We start from the raw sequence: 18,776 nt of genomic DNA, 5'->3' as shown, positions 1-18,776 counted from the left end.
CTTATTTTCCATCCATTGCTTCTTGTCCTGCCTTCTGGTGCTTCGGTAAATAAGCTGACACCCTCGTCTTTGTGGCAGCCCCTCAGATATCGGAACACTATTATATCACTCCTAGACCTTATTTCTATTAGAGCAGACGCATCCAATTCCAGCAATTGCTCCTCATACATTTTAGACACCAACCCCATTTTTCTTGTCTGTAGGTTCTGTAGGTCTAGAACGGGTCACCAACCTTTCGGACCTCAGGGACCACTAAATTCATAATTTTAAATCCCACAGACCACTAATATGATCTGCCTAATAACTGGCTGGGTGAGTGGGCGTGGCTAGGTGGTCATGTGACTGGGTGGGTATGGCCAACTCAATGTCACTCACTTCAAGGGGCGCCTCGCCAGCCTCTACTCACCCCTCCCCTCCCAGCCACTCCTCGCCTCCCCGCCCGGGATCCTTAGGGCCCCAACAGGAAGCAGTTGTTGGAGCTAAGCAGCCACCACGAGAAAAGAGTTGGCAAAACAGCTCAGTTCAAAGTGGATCTGGCCAAGAAGGAGGCTCAGTAGAAGCACCTCACTGAGGACTACGAGCATAGGCTTTCCAAGCAGAAGGAAAACCTGTGGGAGTGCAAGGCCAGGTACAGGTGTCTGGAGGCTCAGTGGGCTGAGATGGTCAGTCAGTTCCAGGCCATGATGCAGTCCCACTGGAACAAGGTCCTCCGGCTCTTCGCCACCAGTGGCACTTCCCTCCAGCCTTCTCCCAAAGCCCTGCACCAGGAGGCTGAAGCAAAATTTCTCCCCCCCTCCGGCCTGCACAAAAAGACCCCGAAGGGGGAGACTCTCTGCGGCAACACAAACAATCATTGCATGTATCTGTCCCAGGGGCCGTAGTTTGAGGACTCCTGATTTAGTGCAATATAACAAATGCAAATAATTTTTCCGCGGACCACCAAAATTTTCTCAGGGACCACCAGTGGTCCGCGGACCACCTGTTGGTGACCACTGGTCTAGAAGGTTTAAAAACGTAATAATCCGGATACGTCCATTTAATGGACTCCCCAGAATGCTCCCGTTCCTTAACCCACTCACCTGGCGTTCCACCAAGATAAATGCTTTCTTTGTCCGCTGTACCACGGACCTCGTTTGGACCCACTGTGTAATTCGCTTTGGTATCCACATCCAGTTGGATCATGTTGCTTCCTTTGATGACTAGGAAAGAAAAACAAAGTAGCATGGCTCCATTTCATTATTCATGCGGCCCCACTTGCTCCCTCATGCCAGAGGAATACGCAAGAAGAAAATAACATCAGCCTAGTGTTACTGACACAGCTCTTTCCAACCCGCTGCCCAATAACAATTGGACTGCAGCCCCTCTTAATCACCAACAAGAGAGACCGCTATTAACAAAGCACACTGAGCTGGACCGGCAACAAAGAATGAGTCTTTATTTAAAGATGGTGACAGATGGACAGGCATGATTTGCGAATGTTATAATTTTTTAATTAGTATCCGACATCTCTATGGGATCTGAATTGACTCCAAAGTCTCCAAAGAAGCGTGGCGGTCCAATTTTAGCCTCCCATCAACAACCTTTTCATGAAAAGGTTTCATGAAATCCAGACTGCACCACTGATTTGCCGACATTAAATCTAATGAAATTAACCTTGTTTTATGCTTTTACAATACACTCCAGACAATAAGTTGACTCAACACATCAACTGGATCAGTGATGGCTAACCTTTTCTGGGGTGAAATCCAGCAGGTTCTGACAGGTTCTGGAGAACCGGGTAGCGGAAATTTTGAGCAGTTCGGAGAACCGGTTAAAAACCACCTCTGGCTGGCCCCAGAGTGGGGTGGGAATGGAGATTTTGCAATATCCTTCCCACAGGAATGGGGATTTTGCAGTATCCTTCCCCTGGAGTGGGGTGGGAATGGAGATTTTGCAGTATTCTTCTGCCATGCCCACCAAGCCACACCACGCCCACCAAGCCACGCCCAAGAACAGGTAGTAAAAAAAATTGGATTTCACCACTGACCGAGTGTCCAAAGCACACACACGCGTGCGCGCATGCGCATGGCCGAACCCCCAAAATGTAATGCATGTGTGGGCTCCACGCATGCACACACACCCCGCTGCATGCGCCCCGCTCCCCACACATGCACGGCAGAGACTCCAAGACCAGCTGGCTGGCAGGAGGCTCGCGCGCATGCGCAGCAGAGCTGAACTGGGGCCACGGCTCACGTGCCATCAGAGAGGGTGCTGCGTGCCACCTCTGGCACGCGTGCCATAGGTCCACCATCACGGAACTAGCTCTTCAACTGAACTGATCAACAGTGTACCGTGATGGTCAATAAATATAAGCATAAGATGAGGAGTGGGGGAAGGAGAATTTTATAGAATACAGAGTTTGGGGACCTTCTGTGATGCAGTCGATTCCTTCCAAAAGAGACAGCAGGAAAAAGAAAGAGGAGATCCCTTGGGTTGGAAATTGGCTCACCTGTGATTGTATGCCATTGGCCATCACAGAGGGAAGGCTGGGACACAGAAGTGTAGAATTCTCCGGTTCCTGTATTTGCGGTCACTGTAACCTAATACAGAGAAATAGAATAGAATAACAGAGTTGGAAGGGACCTTGGAGGTTTTCTAGTCCAACCCCCTGCCCAGGCAGGAAACCCTACAACGCTTCAGACAAATAGTTATCCAACATCTTCTTAAAAATTTCCAGTGTTGAAGCATTCACAACTTCTGGAGGCAAGTTGTTCCACTGATTCATTGTTCTAACTGTCAGGAAATTTCTCCTGAGTTCTAAGTTGCTTCTCTCCTTGATTAGTTTCCACCTGTTGCTTCTTGTCCTGCCCTCAGGTGCTTTGGAGAATAGCTTGGCTCCCTCTTCTTTGTGGCAACCCCTGAGATATTGGAACACTGCTATCATGTCTCCCCTAGTCCTTCTTTTCATTAAACTAGACATACCCAGTTCCTGCAACCGTTCTTCATCTGTTTTAGCCTCCAGTCCCCTCATCATCCTTGTTGCTCTTCTCTGCACTCTTTCTAGAGTCTCTACATCTTTTTTACATCGTGGTGACCAAAACTGGATGCAGTATTCCAAGTGTGGCCTTACCAAGGCATTATAAAGTGGTATAAACACTTCACGTGATTTTGATTCTATCCCTGTTTATGCAGCCCAGAACTGTGCTGGCTTTTTTGGCAGCTGCCGCACACTGCTGGCTAATATCTAAATGGTTGTCCACTAGGACTCCAAGATCCTTCTCACAGTTACTACTATTGAGCAAGGTACCACATATACGGTACCTGTGCATTTTGTTTTTCTTTGATTTGGAGAACTTCATTTAGATGGCAGTAGAAAGATGTCCCTGGAAAAATCTGGTTTATTCTATCAGAGGGTTGGTTCTTCAACAAGAAGAACAATGCTAGCGAGGAAGTTCTCAGAAAGAAAGATGGTTACAGATCTACCCCACTACTATTATTTCCAATTTCCGCTAGATGAAATCTATAATCGAGAACCAGTCTGGTCTTGTGGTTAAGACTCCAGGTCAGAAAGCAAGAATGACCATGAGTTGAAGTCCAACCTTAGCCATGAAAGCAGCTGGATGACCTTGGGCCAGTCGTTCTCTCTCAGTCCAATTCATTTCACAGGATTGTTGTAGGAAAAACAGGAGGAGGGAAGTGTGTTTGGATAAGTTCACTGCCTTGAGTTATTTGTAAAAATAATAATGGGATATAAACAAACAAGTGTAAAACTCAGCCCTCCATCTGATCCACAATCTCTCCTCACGGCTATTAATACAATGTGGCCTCTTCATTTATTTTTTACATTTTTATTACTGATATTTCTCTATCACCCTGCTTTGGACAGTGGATCATAAAAGAAAGCTTAGTGCCTCCTCAAAGCATCTTCCACAGTCAATTTTTCACCTCTCTTCAGAAACCGAGTAAAGAGAAAATCATTCTTAAATGTGGAGGCAAGTTGTACCACAGAAGAAGGCCTCATTGACACAATTCCTTCATAAACCGCATAACTCAACAGGTCTTCTCCTCCAGGTCTTACAGGAAGGGCAGATTCACTTTGGAACAAGTACTTCTAGAGATCTTCCAGTCTGAACTCTTGGCATGACTGGCTGGGGAATTCTGGGAGTTGAACTCCCCAGATCTTAAAGCTGCCAACATTTAGAAACATGCTCTTCCTTGACAACGCATGGTACATTTTTCTACTGTACATGCCCAGGATCATATATGACAATTGTTCTGGTTTACCTCAAAGGATGTTTGATATATGTGTCTCTATTACTTTAAAAAATTCTTAGAAGCTCGTTACTCAATCAATGAAGGATGAATAAGTTAAATCAATTTACCTTTTGGCTGTCAGTAGATAGCCTGAGATAGTTTGTTTGTCTTCCTATGTGAAATATCAAGCCAGATGAACTCCGTGGTCGTATCTCCAACGTCATCTCAAAATCTTGACCAATGGCTACCGACCTATCTGCGGGGGGGGGGGGGGGAGAGAAGGGAGAAGAGCAAATCTTTCACAAAAGGTTTGTGGGTGGGAACCAAAAGTTAAAACTAAAACAATCCTTTTTTTTAATATAACTTTTTATTATTTTTTATAAAAACAAACAAACATTTAGTACATCTGTCGCCCCCTCCTTGTGATATCTTGGTGTTATCTTCAGCTCTTCTTCTTCTTCTTCTTCTTCTTCTTCTTCTTCTTCTTCTTCTTCTTCTTCTTCTTCTTCTTCTTCTTCTTCTTCTTCTTCTTCTTCTTCTTCTTCTTCTTCTTCTTCTTCTTCTTCTTCTTCTTCTTCTTCTTCTTCTTCTTCTTCTTCTTCTTCTTCTTCTTCTTCTTCCTCCTCCTCCTCCTCCTCCTTCTTCTTCTTCCAAAAAAGGAAATTTCTTCTATCTTGATCTTCATACAAACCATTTTAACATCTCCTTACTAAGACAAAATTCTGACTATCAAATTTTTAAATATAATCATAAAACTTTTATCTTTTATATCTCTTTTCCAACCAATGATAAAAACAGTTCCATATCCTATAATACTCTATCTCTTCCCTATCTTTAATCATCAAAGTCAATCTATTCATTTCTGCACAATCTATCATTTGTTTTATCATCTCCTGAAAGGAAGTGCCAAGAATGACCAAGGGTGAAAGGACAGACAACACTTAAAAGTACCTAGTGTGATGTGTCCTCCTTCAACGGAGAAAAAAACGCCTGTTTCCAAAGGGCCCACGTAACAAGGGGTCACAGCGAACACACGGGAGGGTGAATTTAGAGGCTTTTTGTCCAGTTTTAGGTGCCTGAGGCAACCCTTAAAGCTACTGGCAGAAGCGTCCTGCAGAAAAGAAGAAGGTCTTCTGAATTAGATAACGACATCTGGACATTTCCACTGCCTACACGCTTCCCCCAAACTCACAATTTCATGCTTTCTTTTAGATTGGCTTATTTAAAGGACTTATATGGCTGCCCATCTCCCATGGAGATCCCCGGGGTGGGCTCATGAATGCTAATAAAAACAATATAAAAACAATTCAAATCCTTCCCACCAGGCACCAAGACCACCCAACTGTTGGCTCTGATCCAAAGACGCTTTTTTCAAAAGGCAAACCGGACTTTGATTTTCCCTTGAAGACATTTTCGCTTCCCATTCAAGAAGCTTCTTCAGTTCTGACTCCACCCTTCAGCCAGAGCTGAAGAAGCTTCTCGGTTGAGAAGCGAAACGTCTTCAAGGGGAAAAAAAAAACAAAGGAAGTCCAGCTGCCTTTTGAAAAAGCACCTTTGGGACACCCATGACCTGGATAACTGAGAAATCTCCATAGACTTGTTGACTATGATTCAATCTCATCCCAGCCCAAGGACTGAGGAACAGCAAGATCTTTGTGGCCTGCTAAAAAGGATTGGGATTCTAGATGGGCAGCTTTAAAATTGGACAAATAAATAAATGCATTCCAAAGGGCCAAGGCAACTACAGTAAAGATGCCCCTTCAAGGTCCCATCAGAGGACAATGTTTAAAGCAAGGGACTTGGAACGCTTCCACCATACCTGATCTAGTATGAGGCACAGAAGGTGCCCCCTGGTCCTTGTAGGACAGGGGTGTCAAACTTGATTTCATTGAGGGCCACATCAGAGTTGTGTTTGACCTCCACATGCGGCCCTCCCGAGCTTCGCTTTCGCTGGCAGAGGGTTGCGTGAGGCGGTGGCAGCTGTAAACGGAGCTCGGGAGCCCGTTTTCGTTGGCAGAAGCACCGCAGGCTGGGCCTTCGCTGTTTCCAGGGCAGCCCTGTGGGCTATATCGAAGTACCCCGCGGCAGTGGTGAAATCTAAAATTTGTTACTACCGGTTCTGTGGGCGTGGCTTGGTGGGGAGGAAATGTGACTGGGTGGGCGTGGGCAACTTTTTTTTTTTTTTTACTTTTAAAACCATTTTTTAAACAACCTCTTCAGCCGAAGCGGTTGTAAAAAATACTTTTAAAAGCCTCTTGACGATTAGGCAACTCAGCTGGGATCGTCAGAGCCTTTTAAAAGCCTCTGACGATCCCAGCTGAGCCGTGCGATCATCAGAGGCTTTTTGTTTTACTTTTAAAAGCATTTTTTCGGCCAAAGTGGTTGTAGAAAAAATGCTTTTAAAAATAATTTTAAAAAGCCTCTGATGATCAGGCGGCTTGGCTGGGCATGTGGGGAGGGGGCAGGGATTTTTGCTACCGGTTTTCCGAACCACCCGCCTCCATCGCTACCGGATTGGGCGATCTGGTCTGAACTGGGAGCATTTCACCTCTGCCCCGCGGGCCATATCCAGCAACCCAGGCCTTGAGTTTGACACCCCTGTTGTAGGGTTTAAAAAAAAAATAACCTGAATCTTAAATTGCAACTAAAAAATAAGTGGGAGCCAGTGTACCTCCTGTAACAATAGGGTAACAAGGGGAAATTATAAAGAATCCAGAAGCATGCAAACAGCTGCATTTTGCAGCTTCTGGATAGTTTTCAAGGGCAACTCCATACAGAGTACACTGCAGTAGTCCAACAGGGAAGTGACAAGGCACAAGTGACTTATTTAGGCTTCCTGGTCCAGGAATGGGCGCAAATTCGTAAAATTGTCTCCCTCTTATTCCCATGGATGAGTCTAGTTTTATGAACAAGCAGGTTCCAAGGTAGATTATTAGGTTCCTTACTGGTATATGAGCCTTGGCTTTGGCCAGTGGTGCTCCCCCCACATAAAAGGGGCCAGAGATCCCAAAGTTGACAGTGGCTGGCAGCAATTTCTCCAGGGATCTCAGTCCATCCATGACCAGCTGAACTCTGTTCCTATCTCTGCTGAAGAAGACCTGAAATTGATAAGAGATGCATGCAATTTTTCAATAGAATAGAATAGAATAGAAAATAGAATAGAATAGAAAAGGATGGAAATTAGAATAGAGTAGAATGCAATAGAATAGAATAGAAAATAGAATAGAATAGAATAGAAAATAGAATAGAATAATTAGAATAGAATAGAATGCAATAGAATAGAATAGAATAGAAAATAATAGAATAGAATAATTAGAATAGAATAGAATGCAATAGAATAGAATAGAATAGAAAATAATAGAATAGAATAATTAGAATAGAATAGAATGCAATAGAATGCAATAGAATAGAATAGAATAGAATAGAATAGAATAGAATAGAATAGAATAGAATAGAATAGAATAGAATAGGAATAGAAAGTTTATACCGCATTCAACCATCTAGCCAAGGAGTCGATGACATATCCTATCTGATGCTAATTCAGGAAAATCACTCTTGGCTCAGTGTTAATCCAGGGAAAAACTAAGGCATTTGACTCAGAAGAGATTAACAAAATGTGCCTATTTTCCCTTTCCTTACCGTGTGCCATCTGCCGTCGTGGTACTTTTCTTTGGTCCGGAGTCTCAGTTTATGTCCGTTGGTATCAGCCAAAAGCACCAAGCGTCCATTAGAGACAAAAAGGGAGAAGAAGGAGCCCAGGGATTCATTAGCCATGTAGAAAAGCAGGCCACTGGAGGAGTTCAATCTCAACTCCATGGAGAAATGAAACCTGTTGAAGAAGCATCGATTGTCATTCAAGCTTTCCTAAGTCTGGATTGGAGTTCAGAAGGTCAGCGAATAGAGGATAGGTTGTCCTTGACTTATTACCATTCGTTTAATGACTGTTCAAAGTTATGACGGTACTGGAAAAAAAATGGCATAACTATTTTTCACATGATCAAAATTCAGGCATGTATTTATGTTTGTTGCATTGCTCTGGCTCATCTGCTGGCTTCCCACAAGCAAAGCCAATGGAGGAAGCCAGATTTGCTTAACAACCACACCGTTCACTTAACAACTGCAGTGATTCGCTTAACAACTGTGGCAAAAAAGGTCGTAAAATGAAGCACAACTCATTTAACATCTGCCTAGCTTAGTGTGATGACCAGGGGCATGGCACAGAGATCACACAAGTAGCTGGCAGTTCAAACCACCCCCTTATTGCTCCAAATTTCCCCACGTTTCTGGCAAGTCCCAGAGCAAAGTGATGACAAACCCACACACAGACCTCAAGCAGCCTCTGGCTGCAAATAGTCCAGCCCAGTACTGGGTACCCCAAGGCTGCACAGCAATAAATCCAGCAGGGCAAATCAAAGAGTTCAGGAAGCAAAGAATCCAGTTAATTAGTCCAGAAAGCCAGAAAAATGCAAGGACTCTTGGAAAGTTCAAACATTGGCACTCAACACTTCAGGAACTCAGTATTTGTTCCCGACAAATGCCCCTCCCCAAAGTGTCTCCTTAAGTCTCATTCTCCACGTGTCCCTTGTGAAGATGGGTGGGGCACCTTTCTCCCGAGTAGCCTGCTCAGTCTGGGCTGTTCTTGCCTTCTCTCCACTCTCTGTGCTCTCAGATCAGGAGGGTATGGTCCTTGTTCCTTGCCTGAGCTCTGTCTCTCATGTTTATCCTGCCCCTGTTCCTTCCTGTCTACAAACTGTTCTAATCCGGAAAGAACCTTCCCCATTTTCCTCTGAAGCCAACAAAGCCGCCCCCTCAATCTCTGTTGGCTCAAGTCCCAGCTCGTCTTCCCCCGCAGATTCAGGCTCCGAGGGGGGCATGACACTTAGCAACAAAACATTTTTGGGTTCAGTTGTGGTTGTTAAGTCGGGGACCTTAGGCTTTTTCACCTCCCTATTTTTTAAATTTATTTTTTAGTCTGAAGTACAGAGTCAGAAAGACTTTCCAAGCAAGAAGAAAAAATACATTTCGCTTTTCAATGTTTACCTTTCTTGTAAAATTCCTGGTATTTTATTGAACTCTAAGCGGCTGACAGGAGATCCACCAAACTGGAAGGCATCTTTAATAGCTTTGGGCTCTTTAAGCAGGTGGCAATTTGTGTCTTTCAGCATTGTCTTGCTTGGTACCTGCAGAGACACAATTTGTAATTCACAGTCTAGAATTTGGTAATAGAATAGAAATGGAAATGGAATTAGAAATGGAAATGGAATAGCAATAGGAATAGAGTAGAGTAGAGTAGAGTAGAATGAATAGAATAGAATAGAATAGAATAGAATAGAATAGAATAGAATAGAATAGAACCAGAGGTGGTATTCAGCCGGTTCGGACCAGTTCGGGAGAATTGGTAGTGGCGACCTGCAGGTGGTCGCCCACTGCCTGGGTGCAATCCCGTCCTATATCTCTGTGGTTTTGATGCCGTGCGCGCGAATTGCAGTGTTGTTTGACGTCACATGCGTGGATGCTCACATTTCTGGTGCTGGGAAAACCGGTTTCTACAGTATGTGAATCCCACCTCTGAACAGAACAGAATATAGAACAGAACAGAATATAGAACAGAACAGAACAGAATTCTTTATTGGCCAAGTGAGATTGGACACACAAGGAATTTGTCTCCAGTGTATAAGCTCTCAGTGTACATATAAGCAACAAGTGATAAATCATGATCATAGTCATCGAAAAAAATACATTCATCATACATCATAAGGTACAACACTTAGTGATAGTCATAGGATACTAATAAGCAATCAATTTAAATCATAAACAATATAAATCATAAGATACAAGTTATAGTCATAAGGAGATAGGTAATAGGAAATATTGTGATTGATTTCCCATTGAAACATGACTTGGATTTAAACTTTTACATTTTGGGTCCATAGATATTAAATCTGTTAATCACTTCACACCTTGGTAACATCCAACAGTAGATCAGAGCAAGGGCTCCTAATACCTAAATGCTATGCCTGCTTTATGTTTAAATATGCTTGCTATTAAAAAAGAACCACAGAGATTTATTACTATTGGGTAGAATAAATGCAGGTCATCCGTGAGTCACGACAGTTCGTTTAGTGACTTCAAAGTTACGCTGACAGTGAAAAATGTGACTTATGACTGTTTTCACAACACATTAACACTGCAGCACCCCCATGATCATGTGATCAAAATTTGGGTGCTTGGCAAGTGGCATGTGTTTATTTTGGGGTCATGTGAGATCCCATTTTGCGACCTTCTGACAAGCAAAGTCAACGGGGAAGCCAGATTCACGTAACAAGCGGGCTACTAACTGTGGTGATTCACTTAACATCTGGGGCAATAAAATGGGGCAAAATTCACTGAACAACTGCTTTGCTTAACAACAGAAATCTTGGGCTCAATTGTGGTCATAAACAGAGGACCACTACCTGTCTGCTTTGGTACAACTGAAATAATAAGGGAGCTCAGTACATTATTTGTTATTTGGACAACATGTAATGATGACAGACACCAGCAGGCATAAGTGAATTGCTGTTCTAGACATTTCCTGGGGTCCTGGGTTCGATATAAATAAAGCAGAAGATAAAGGTACAACTTGATCTTCCATAATAGCTTCCACAATGGGTATGTGGATTATTCCATTCCTGAAATCAAGCCAAATGCTCTTAGGACAATGAAACTTGGATTTTAAAGTTTTCTATCTCAGTCCAGGGTCCTTGGTGCTCTCTGAGCTTAGCCGTTTTCCTGCAGACATTTCATTACCCAACTAGGTAGCATCATCAGTGCTAGAAGAGAATGGGATTTGCTTTGCTTCAAGTATTGATGATGTTACCTAGTTTGGGCAATGAAATGTCTCTAGAGAAACAACCAAGCTCAGAGGGCCACCAAGGGCTCCACCAAGAGTTCAATCTCTCTTCTCTTGTATTTCCATCACCTTCGGTTTCCACCTGCTCTTCTTTTCTGGAGCTCTCATCTGCTGGGGTTGGCGATCTCTGGGGCAGTTCCAGGTCACATTGAAACTCTCGGTGCTCTGCTGCAGATCCACAACTGCCTGAGCTTCCAATCTCCTAGTTCAGAAATGAAAAGAAGATTAACAGTTGTCCAGGCGAGTGGTGGGTGGGGGGGGAACCACAGCAGATGACTTTTGACTAGTACAAAAATATCGGCAATAATTCAAAACCACCTCAATGAGCCCAATAGTTAAATATGTGAAGAAGGAAAGGAAGCTGGAGGAAGGTATTGTTGTGGCCCGCCAGCGGATCTGGCAGCAGATTCAGACAGTGAGGAGGTTGGGGAGGAACATGGGCCAGTCCTGGAGTCTGGGGAAGGCTCTGATGAGGGCTCTGTGTCGGAGGCAGAGATGGTGCCAGGGCCATATGCCAGTTATCAGCTGCCTTCGGAGGCAGACTTCAGTGAGGCAGATGAACAGCTGGAGTCTGTTCCCAATGTGTGCATGTGCAGAGTTGCCAGACGGAGGGAACAGCTAAAGAATAAGGGTCGACTTGGGAGTAAGGCCACAGGTGGATGATGAAGGGCCCCTCCCAGAGGGAATAAAAGAGGAGCGAAAGGGGAGTGGAGTTTGCAGGAGACAATTAGTTCATTCCTGCATTCTTGCCAAGTATTGCGACGTCTGAAAGATATTGGCCTGGCCACTCTCCAAGCCTGATAAAGGTCGGTGATGATGAACTATCTTGAAAGACTGTGGGAGAAGGAAGACTTTGCTGGAGAGGAATTCACTGTAAATTAAATAAAAGGGGTTTGTCGGGATGAGGACTCGGCTTTGTGCTGCTGGGGAAGCCTAGGTCAGAACAGGTACGAAAGGGACACGACTGAAGCACCGGCTCACCTCTGGATGAAGACATTGCTAATGCAGCCTGAAAGGTTGCCGATGTCGCTGCGGTCGGGCAAACCGCCCAGGTGAAAAACGCCCAACTCAGCTTCACGCTTTTGTCTCCTCTCCCGATTCAGCCCTGCCGTGGATCCCTGAAGTTGATCATCTACATACATCCGGACTCTACAATAAAAACGTTGTGTATTTCAAGATGGGGAGATCAAGATGGGGGAGTGGATAAAACAAAAATGCAATGCCGAAGCGTGGTATACCCTGCAGAATCGCTGTAGATAGCTACGTAGTGGCTGGCATCGTCAGCGTAGGCATTCTTGGTGGTAAGCTGCGTGGACAGGACATGGACAGCCACGCGGCCATCTTGCAAGGAAACCTGGCAGCTCCCTTCCTAGAGAGAGAGAGAGAGAGAGAGAGAAAGGAAAACATATTGCTGCTGGAGGACCTTGACTCTTTGAAAGCAGTTCACTGGGCATTAAAATACGTGATAAGTGTAAAAAAGTGATAAGTATAAAAAAGTTAAAATAGGGAAAAAGTGAGATTATTATAAAAATGTACACAAATGATGAAATAGATATAAATATTAATCAAATAAGAAATTGAAATGAGAATAGAGATAAATAGAAAATCAGGGCTGCTCGAATACCATTCTAGATTGAACTGAAAAGGGAAAGAAGAAGAGAGAGGGGGAAGGAGTAGAGAGAGAGAAGAAGGGAGAAGAGAGGAGAGGAGAAGGAGAGAGGGAAGAAAGGGAAAGGAAGAAAAGGGAGGGGAAAGAGGAGTAGGAGAGAAGGTTAGAAGAGGGGAAGAAGAGAGGAGTGGGGGAAGGGAAGGGGAAGGAGGAAAGAGAAGGAGAGGAAGAACGAAGAAAGTAGGAGGAGAAAGAGGAAGGAAGAGAAGGGGAGGAGGAAAAGAAGAAAGGTTGTGGCAAAATAAAGAAGGGTGAATGGTAAAAGAGCAGCCCCAAATAAGTAAAAATTAATAATGAAAGTTAAAAGATAAGATGAATGAAAAATGGTGGATAAATGATTGTATATGTAAATATGTTTATGAGAAATAAAAATAAAAACTTTTTTTTAAAAAAAATATGTGATTCTTCAAAGGTGCCTAAAGGGTGGTTCAAAGTGATCAGGATGTCATTGACATCCCTCATAGACACCCAGGAAAGGCAAAAGAAGCCACCATCTTTTCAGTTTAGAATATCTCACTTAGGTGATAGAAGGATGGATTGATGGGATAGCTAGATAGACAGACAGACAGATAGATAGATGATATAGATAGATAGATAGATAGATGATAGATAGATAGATAGATGATAGATAGATAGATAGATAGATAGACAGATAGACAGACAGATGATATAGATAGATAGATAGATGATAGATAGATAGATAGATAGATAGATAGATAGATAGATAGATAGATAGATGATAGATAGATAGATAGATAGATAGATAGATAGATAGATAGATAGATAGATGATACAGACAGACAGACAGACAGACAGACAGAATCTGAAACTGAGAGGTCCCGGTTTTCCCTCAGTTAAATCAAAAATCCCTAAACCATCCCCTCACTCCTCAGTCGATCACATGCTCCAGTCACCATCTGTCCCATCTCGAGACATCACTCCGACTACTCCTTCTCCAGATGCAGGATCGCCCTGACTTTGACCGACAGGAAGAATGCTATTATGTCTACAGACAACCCCTCTACTAAATCCCCCTCCTACTTTCCCACACATGAGAAGGTGGCAGCATGGAAGCTTCCGGACTAATATGGCTTCCAAAGCTGACAATATAAGCTATACGTAGATAACAGAGATAAGATGATAGAGATAGAGAGATAATGATACATGGATGGTAGATGATAGATACTGTAGATAGAAGAGAGAGATGATAGATAGATAGATAGATAGATAGATAGATAGATAGATAGATAGATAGATAGATAGATAGATAGATAGATAGATAGATAGATATATAGGTAGGTAGGTAGGTAGGTAGGTAGGTAGGTAGATAGAAGAGAGAGAGAGATATGATGGGGATAGAAAGATACAGATGATATTGATAGATAATACATAGATAGAGAGAGAGAGAGAGATAGGAAGATATAGATAGATACCAATATAAGAGTGAAATTGATGGGTCTTGTAAAGAGAGTCACAGGTTGGACAAATATAAGGGAAAGGTATACTTTCCCTCCTTGAGAGACAGATGTCAGTTAAAAACCCCCATCTGTCTCTCTTCTTAAGAATGTAAAACATCCAGTTACCCAGATATTGGCACTAGCATTTCACATTGTTTTTTCCTACAGTTCTGATGCCAATGAGTTAGAGGAGTTATTTCTCACCGTTCGGCCAATACGAGATTCAGGAGACTATTATTTTAGGACGCAATTCCTTCAAGGGCCAAACAGCCTACCTTGGTATCATGGTGATAGAGCAAGCCACGACTTTGACTGGTACGGAAGCTAAAACCAGTGTAGAAGTCTTGCAACGGAGGGACGTTCCTCAGCGAGAGAGTCAAGTAGCCGGAGCCATGAAGTTTCACTGAACGAGCCACCTGGAAAAGGACAGGTACAACACCCATTGAAGTGGGTTACCCTTAGATCGAACAAAAAACAAACAAACAAATCCAGGGCTACCAAAAAGAACAGAATGATGCCATGACCCTGGTGGGGATGGAGAACCACAACATCAAATAAGATTAGCAACAACCATAGAGTTTAAGAGGTGGATGAAACTACACACATTAAGGAAGGTGTCTGAGTGATTGTTGTGAACAGTCAAAAGTGTCCTGGTGGCAATAGGCCAGGCGTCAGCAACCTGACGCTCTGGAGCCGCATGTGGATCTTTCACTCCTCTGCTGTGGCTCCCCGTCACTCAAAATATATGTCACAACCGCCAATGTGCAACACCCGCCGGCACGCAATTTATTGAGCTTTTCAACCCCCGGTAAGCCAACCATGGATAAATCCAAGAAAAGAAAAGTTTCAGAAGAAAACAGAACGTTTAATTCAACTACATATGCTAGTTTTGTGGCTGCTCAAGAAATAGTCAGGCATGGGAAGGGTTTTTGTGGCTCCTGGTGTTTTTTTTTTTCTGTGGGAAACTGGTTCAAATGACTCTCTGAGTGTTTAAGGTTGCAGACCCCTGCAATAGGCCAAGCACAGATAGTATCTGGATGCTGGTAGTAGAAGAGACTGACAACCATTTGTTTGGTATGGTATAGGACCGTGATGGCGAACCTATGGCACGTATGCCACAGGTGGCACACGGAACCATATTGATGGGCACGCGAGCTCAGCTCCAGCTGATTTTCGGGCTTTCTGGGCCCACTGGAAAAGTCAACAAACAGGCTGTTTCTGGCCTCCAGAGAGCCTCCGGGGGAGTGGGGAAGGCCGTTTTTGCCCTCCCCAGGCTCCTAGAAAGGCTCTAGAGCCTGGAGAGGGTGAAAAATGGGCCTACTGGGCCCACCGTGCCATCACGTGCAAAAAGCGGGGGAAGCGCGGAGGAGTTGCACACACATGCACAGGGGTGAGGCGCATAGAATTATGGGTGTGGGCACGTACGTGTGCGACCTCCCTGCACTCCCCCCGCTTTTGGCACATGATGGCAAAAAGGTTAGCCATCACTGGTATAGGATCTCCTGCTTGAGCAGGGGTTGAGCTAGAAGACCTCTAAGGTCGCTTCCAACCCTATTATTCTTATGTTCTATCTCAAGTTTTTATTGTTACAGGAGAAGCTTCAATTGGAGTAGGGAGTCAGATTACTGCTTTACCTCCAGAGAAAAAACTGTCAGTGCTTAAATATTGAATACAGATAGTAATCCTTGACTCATGACCATTTGTTCAGAGAGCATTCAAAACTATGATGGAGCTGAATGATGGGACTTACGACTGGTGTTCAAAGTTACATGGGTTTCCCACGGTCACATGATTTTGATCTGGGTTCCTGGCAACCCGTTCGCACTTACACTGGGGTGGCCAATTTCCCCCGCGATCATGTGGTCACCATTTGCAATCTTCCCTGCCAGCTTCCTCAAAAAATCCAGAGGGAAGATCCCAAGTTGCTTCCTACCTCTGGCACAGAACGCACATTCCCCTGCCCTCCACTGGTTGGAAAGTTATCTGTTTTTTTGAAATTGGCTGAATGAGCAGAGATGACGAAATTAACTGCTTTGATTAGAGATAATGGACTAGACAGCTTTATAAGAGACTGGAAACCGTTTGTGGACTTTCTACCCGCTAAATACAATAACAGATGGTTAATAGAGGGATTTGAAGATGAGTGTAATGATTAGTTTAACCTGTTGACTGCTTTTTCTTCTTTCTTCATATCTATCTATCTATCTATCTATCTATCTATCTATCTATCTATCTATCTATCTATCTATCTATCTATCTTCCCCTGATATGCCAGTTGCGTCCCTTTCTGGATCGGGACTCCCTACGCACGGTCACTCAGGCACCCGTCACTTCCTGCCTGGACTACTGCAATGCTCTCTACATGGGGCTCCCCTTGGGGTGCACTCAAAGGCTCCAGTTGGTCCAGAATGCGGCTGCGTGGGGGATTATGGGAGTGACGGTGCGCTCCCATGTGACACCTCTCCTGCGCGAGCTGCACTGGCTTCCGGTGGTCTTCCGGGTGCGCTTCAAGGTGTTGGTGATCACCTTTAAAGCACTCCATGGCTTAGGGCCGGGGTATTTACGAGACCGCCTTCTGCCACCAATAGCCTCCCACCGGCCAGTACGCTCGCACAGAGAGGGCCTCCTCAGGGTGCCGTCGGCCAGACAATGTTGGCTGGTGACCCCCAGGGGGAGAGCCTTCTCTGTGATGGCGCCCACCCTCTGGAACAACCTCCCCCCAGAGATACGCACGATACCAGACCTCTGGACTTTTCGTCAGGCCCTGAAAACTCATTTATTTCATCTAGCCGGGCTGGCTTGATCCCATCCTTTCGGTTTTAATTTGAAATTGGTTTTAACTGGGTTGTTTTAAATTGTGGGCCGAAATTATTTAATGTCTTTTAAACTGTTTTTAAAATTTTATCGGTTATGTTTTATCTCGGCTGTTCACTGCCCTGAGTCCTGTTGGAGAAGGGCGGTATAAAAAAATCAAATAAATAAAAAATAAAAAATAAAAAATAAAAAATAAAAAATAAAAAATAAATAAATATCCATCCATCCATCCATCCATCCATCCATCCATCCATCATCTCTCTATAAGCAGAATTTACTCCTTTTTTTCTTTCAACATCCAGCCAGGGTGGATCCTACATGTTAAATGTTTAATTGACCATTTTTTCCTCCTTTTTTATACACTTTTGTTGTTGTTAGGGTTGAACGTATGTTTTTCTTTTGTTTCATTTTGTTTGTTTGACTATTTTATACTTTATTTTCTATGATAAAACAATAAATTGACATTAAAAAAAAAAAGAAAGTATAACTTTCTAGCATATAAACGAGAGGGGATCCAGTGCACTGTAGTGGAGAAATTCAAGCTTGAAATGAAGCTCAGATCATTAAAATCTGTGCTTTCTTTCTCCGACCCAGCGTGCCAGTCCTATGACAGAACACAACTGCCTGTCCTCTTTCAGCAGGCAGCTCTTCTGCTCTGTTTGTTTAGAGACCGCACCTCGGATGGCCAGGAGAGTGGTCGTTCAGCGAGGCGATCACGTGGGAGCCTCGCTGAACGACCTTACCAACTGATAACTGTGATGGGCAGGCTCCATTACGGTCGGAAGTAGAGGTCTACCTGTCCTAACAAAGCTGGCTTTTCCCAAAGCTGTGCGCTACTGTTCTGACTGAGGCTCCCTTTATAAGTAGGAAGCAGAGTCTTGGTCCCAGCAAAACGTCTTTTATTTACTTGACTGTGAATTTCTTTCATTCACAGTCAGCAAGGCTTGTCCAAACAGTTTTTCAAAGGAATAGTTATCAACACCGACCTTATCTCGCTTGGCAAGCTGCCACGTAACTTGTTTCCAAATGCAGTACAAGGCAAAACTTGGCACAGAGTCACAGAACGAATTGTTTCCTGCAAAAGCCCCCTCCCCGTTCGCTCCTCTTTTGTTTCCTATGGGAGGGGCCAATGATCTCCAAGGTGTGGCTTTACTGCCAAGTCGACCCTGCTTTCTGAGTTGTTCTTGTCTTCTGGCAGCTCTGTGCATGCGCACACTGGGACTGGGCTCCAGCTGTTCCTCTGCCTCACTGCTGTCTACTTCCCTCTTTGCCTCCAACGCAGAGCCCTTGTCCGAGCTTTCTCCAGCCCCCAGGACTGGCCCATGTTCCTCCCCAACCTCCTCACTGTCCAGCTCTGCTACCCGGCTCTGCTGGCTGCCGGCGGGCCACAACAGCTACAATAAAGAGGTCCATAAATACATCTTCTTACCAGGAGGTCCAAGGTGCAGCCGTAACTCACTCCGGTGGTGTTCATGCGTTTTAAGTCCACGTATTTGCCCAGAGCTTTCAGTCCTTTCATGCAACCTCTGATGGAGCCTCCTTTGGGGAATATTTTCTTCAGTCTGAAAAACATGTGAGGTTGAGCAAAGGATATGTGTTTTTAAAAGACTCAACATCTTTAGAACTTGGGAGGGGAATCAGAAAGCACGTAGGTAGAGAGGATTTGGGCAGATGGGTGGATTAAGGAGCAGAAGGAACCAAACTACCCACA

The 18,776-nt window shown here is 44.1% G+C and overlaps 1 protein-coding gene across 2 annotated transcripts in view; it reads right to left on the bottom strand.

The window, feature by feature from the left end:
• Window positions 1–18,776, bottom strand: part of LAMA5 (laminin subunit alpha 5) — a 236,639-nt gene that overhangs the window by 3,255 nt on the left and 214,608 nt on the right. For both annotated transcript variants that reach the window (XM_087889038.1, XM_087889037.1), the window contains exons 68-79: window positions 18,495–18,627; window positions 14,527–14,667; window positions 12,364–12,494; window positions 12,107–12,274; window positions 11,195–11,327; window positions 9,274–9,413; window positions 7,873–8,062; window positions 7,179–7,331; window positions 5,185–5,344; window positions 4,362–4,489; window positions 2,489–2,579; window positions 1,080–1,199 (exon numbers count right to left, since the gene is read on the bottom strand). In XM_087889038.1, the coding sequence (XP_087745164.1) occupies window positions 1,080–1,199; window positions 2,489–2,579; window positions 4,362–4,489; window positions 5,185–5,344; window positions 7,179–7,331; window positions 7,873–8,062; window positions 9,274–9,413; window positions 11,195–11,327; window positions 12,107–12,274; window positions 12,364–12,494; window positions 14,527–14,667; window positions 18,495–18,627 (1,688 nt within the window). The remainder of the gene's footprint in view (window positions 1–1,079; window positions 1,200–2,488; window positions 2,580–4,361; window positions 4,490–5,184; window positions 5,345–7,178; window positions 7,332–7,872; window positions 8,063–9,273; window positions 9,414–11,194; window positions 11,328–12,106; window positions 12,275–12,363; window positions 12,495–14,526; window positions 14,668–18,494; window positions 18,628–18,776) is intronic.

This window comes from Pantherophis guttatus, chromosome 3 (genome assembly GCF_059756535.1).
Source record: "Pantherophis guttatus breed Tessera chromosome 3, ASM5975653v1, whole genome shotgun sequence".
Lineage (NCBI taxonomy): Eukaryota > Metazoa > Chordata > Lepidosauria > Squamata > Colubridae > Pantherophis > Pantherophis guttatus.
The sequence above is the reverse complement of the archived record's forward strand: the minus strand, read 5'-3'. Positions and strand labels throughout refer to the sequence as shown.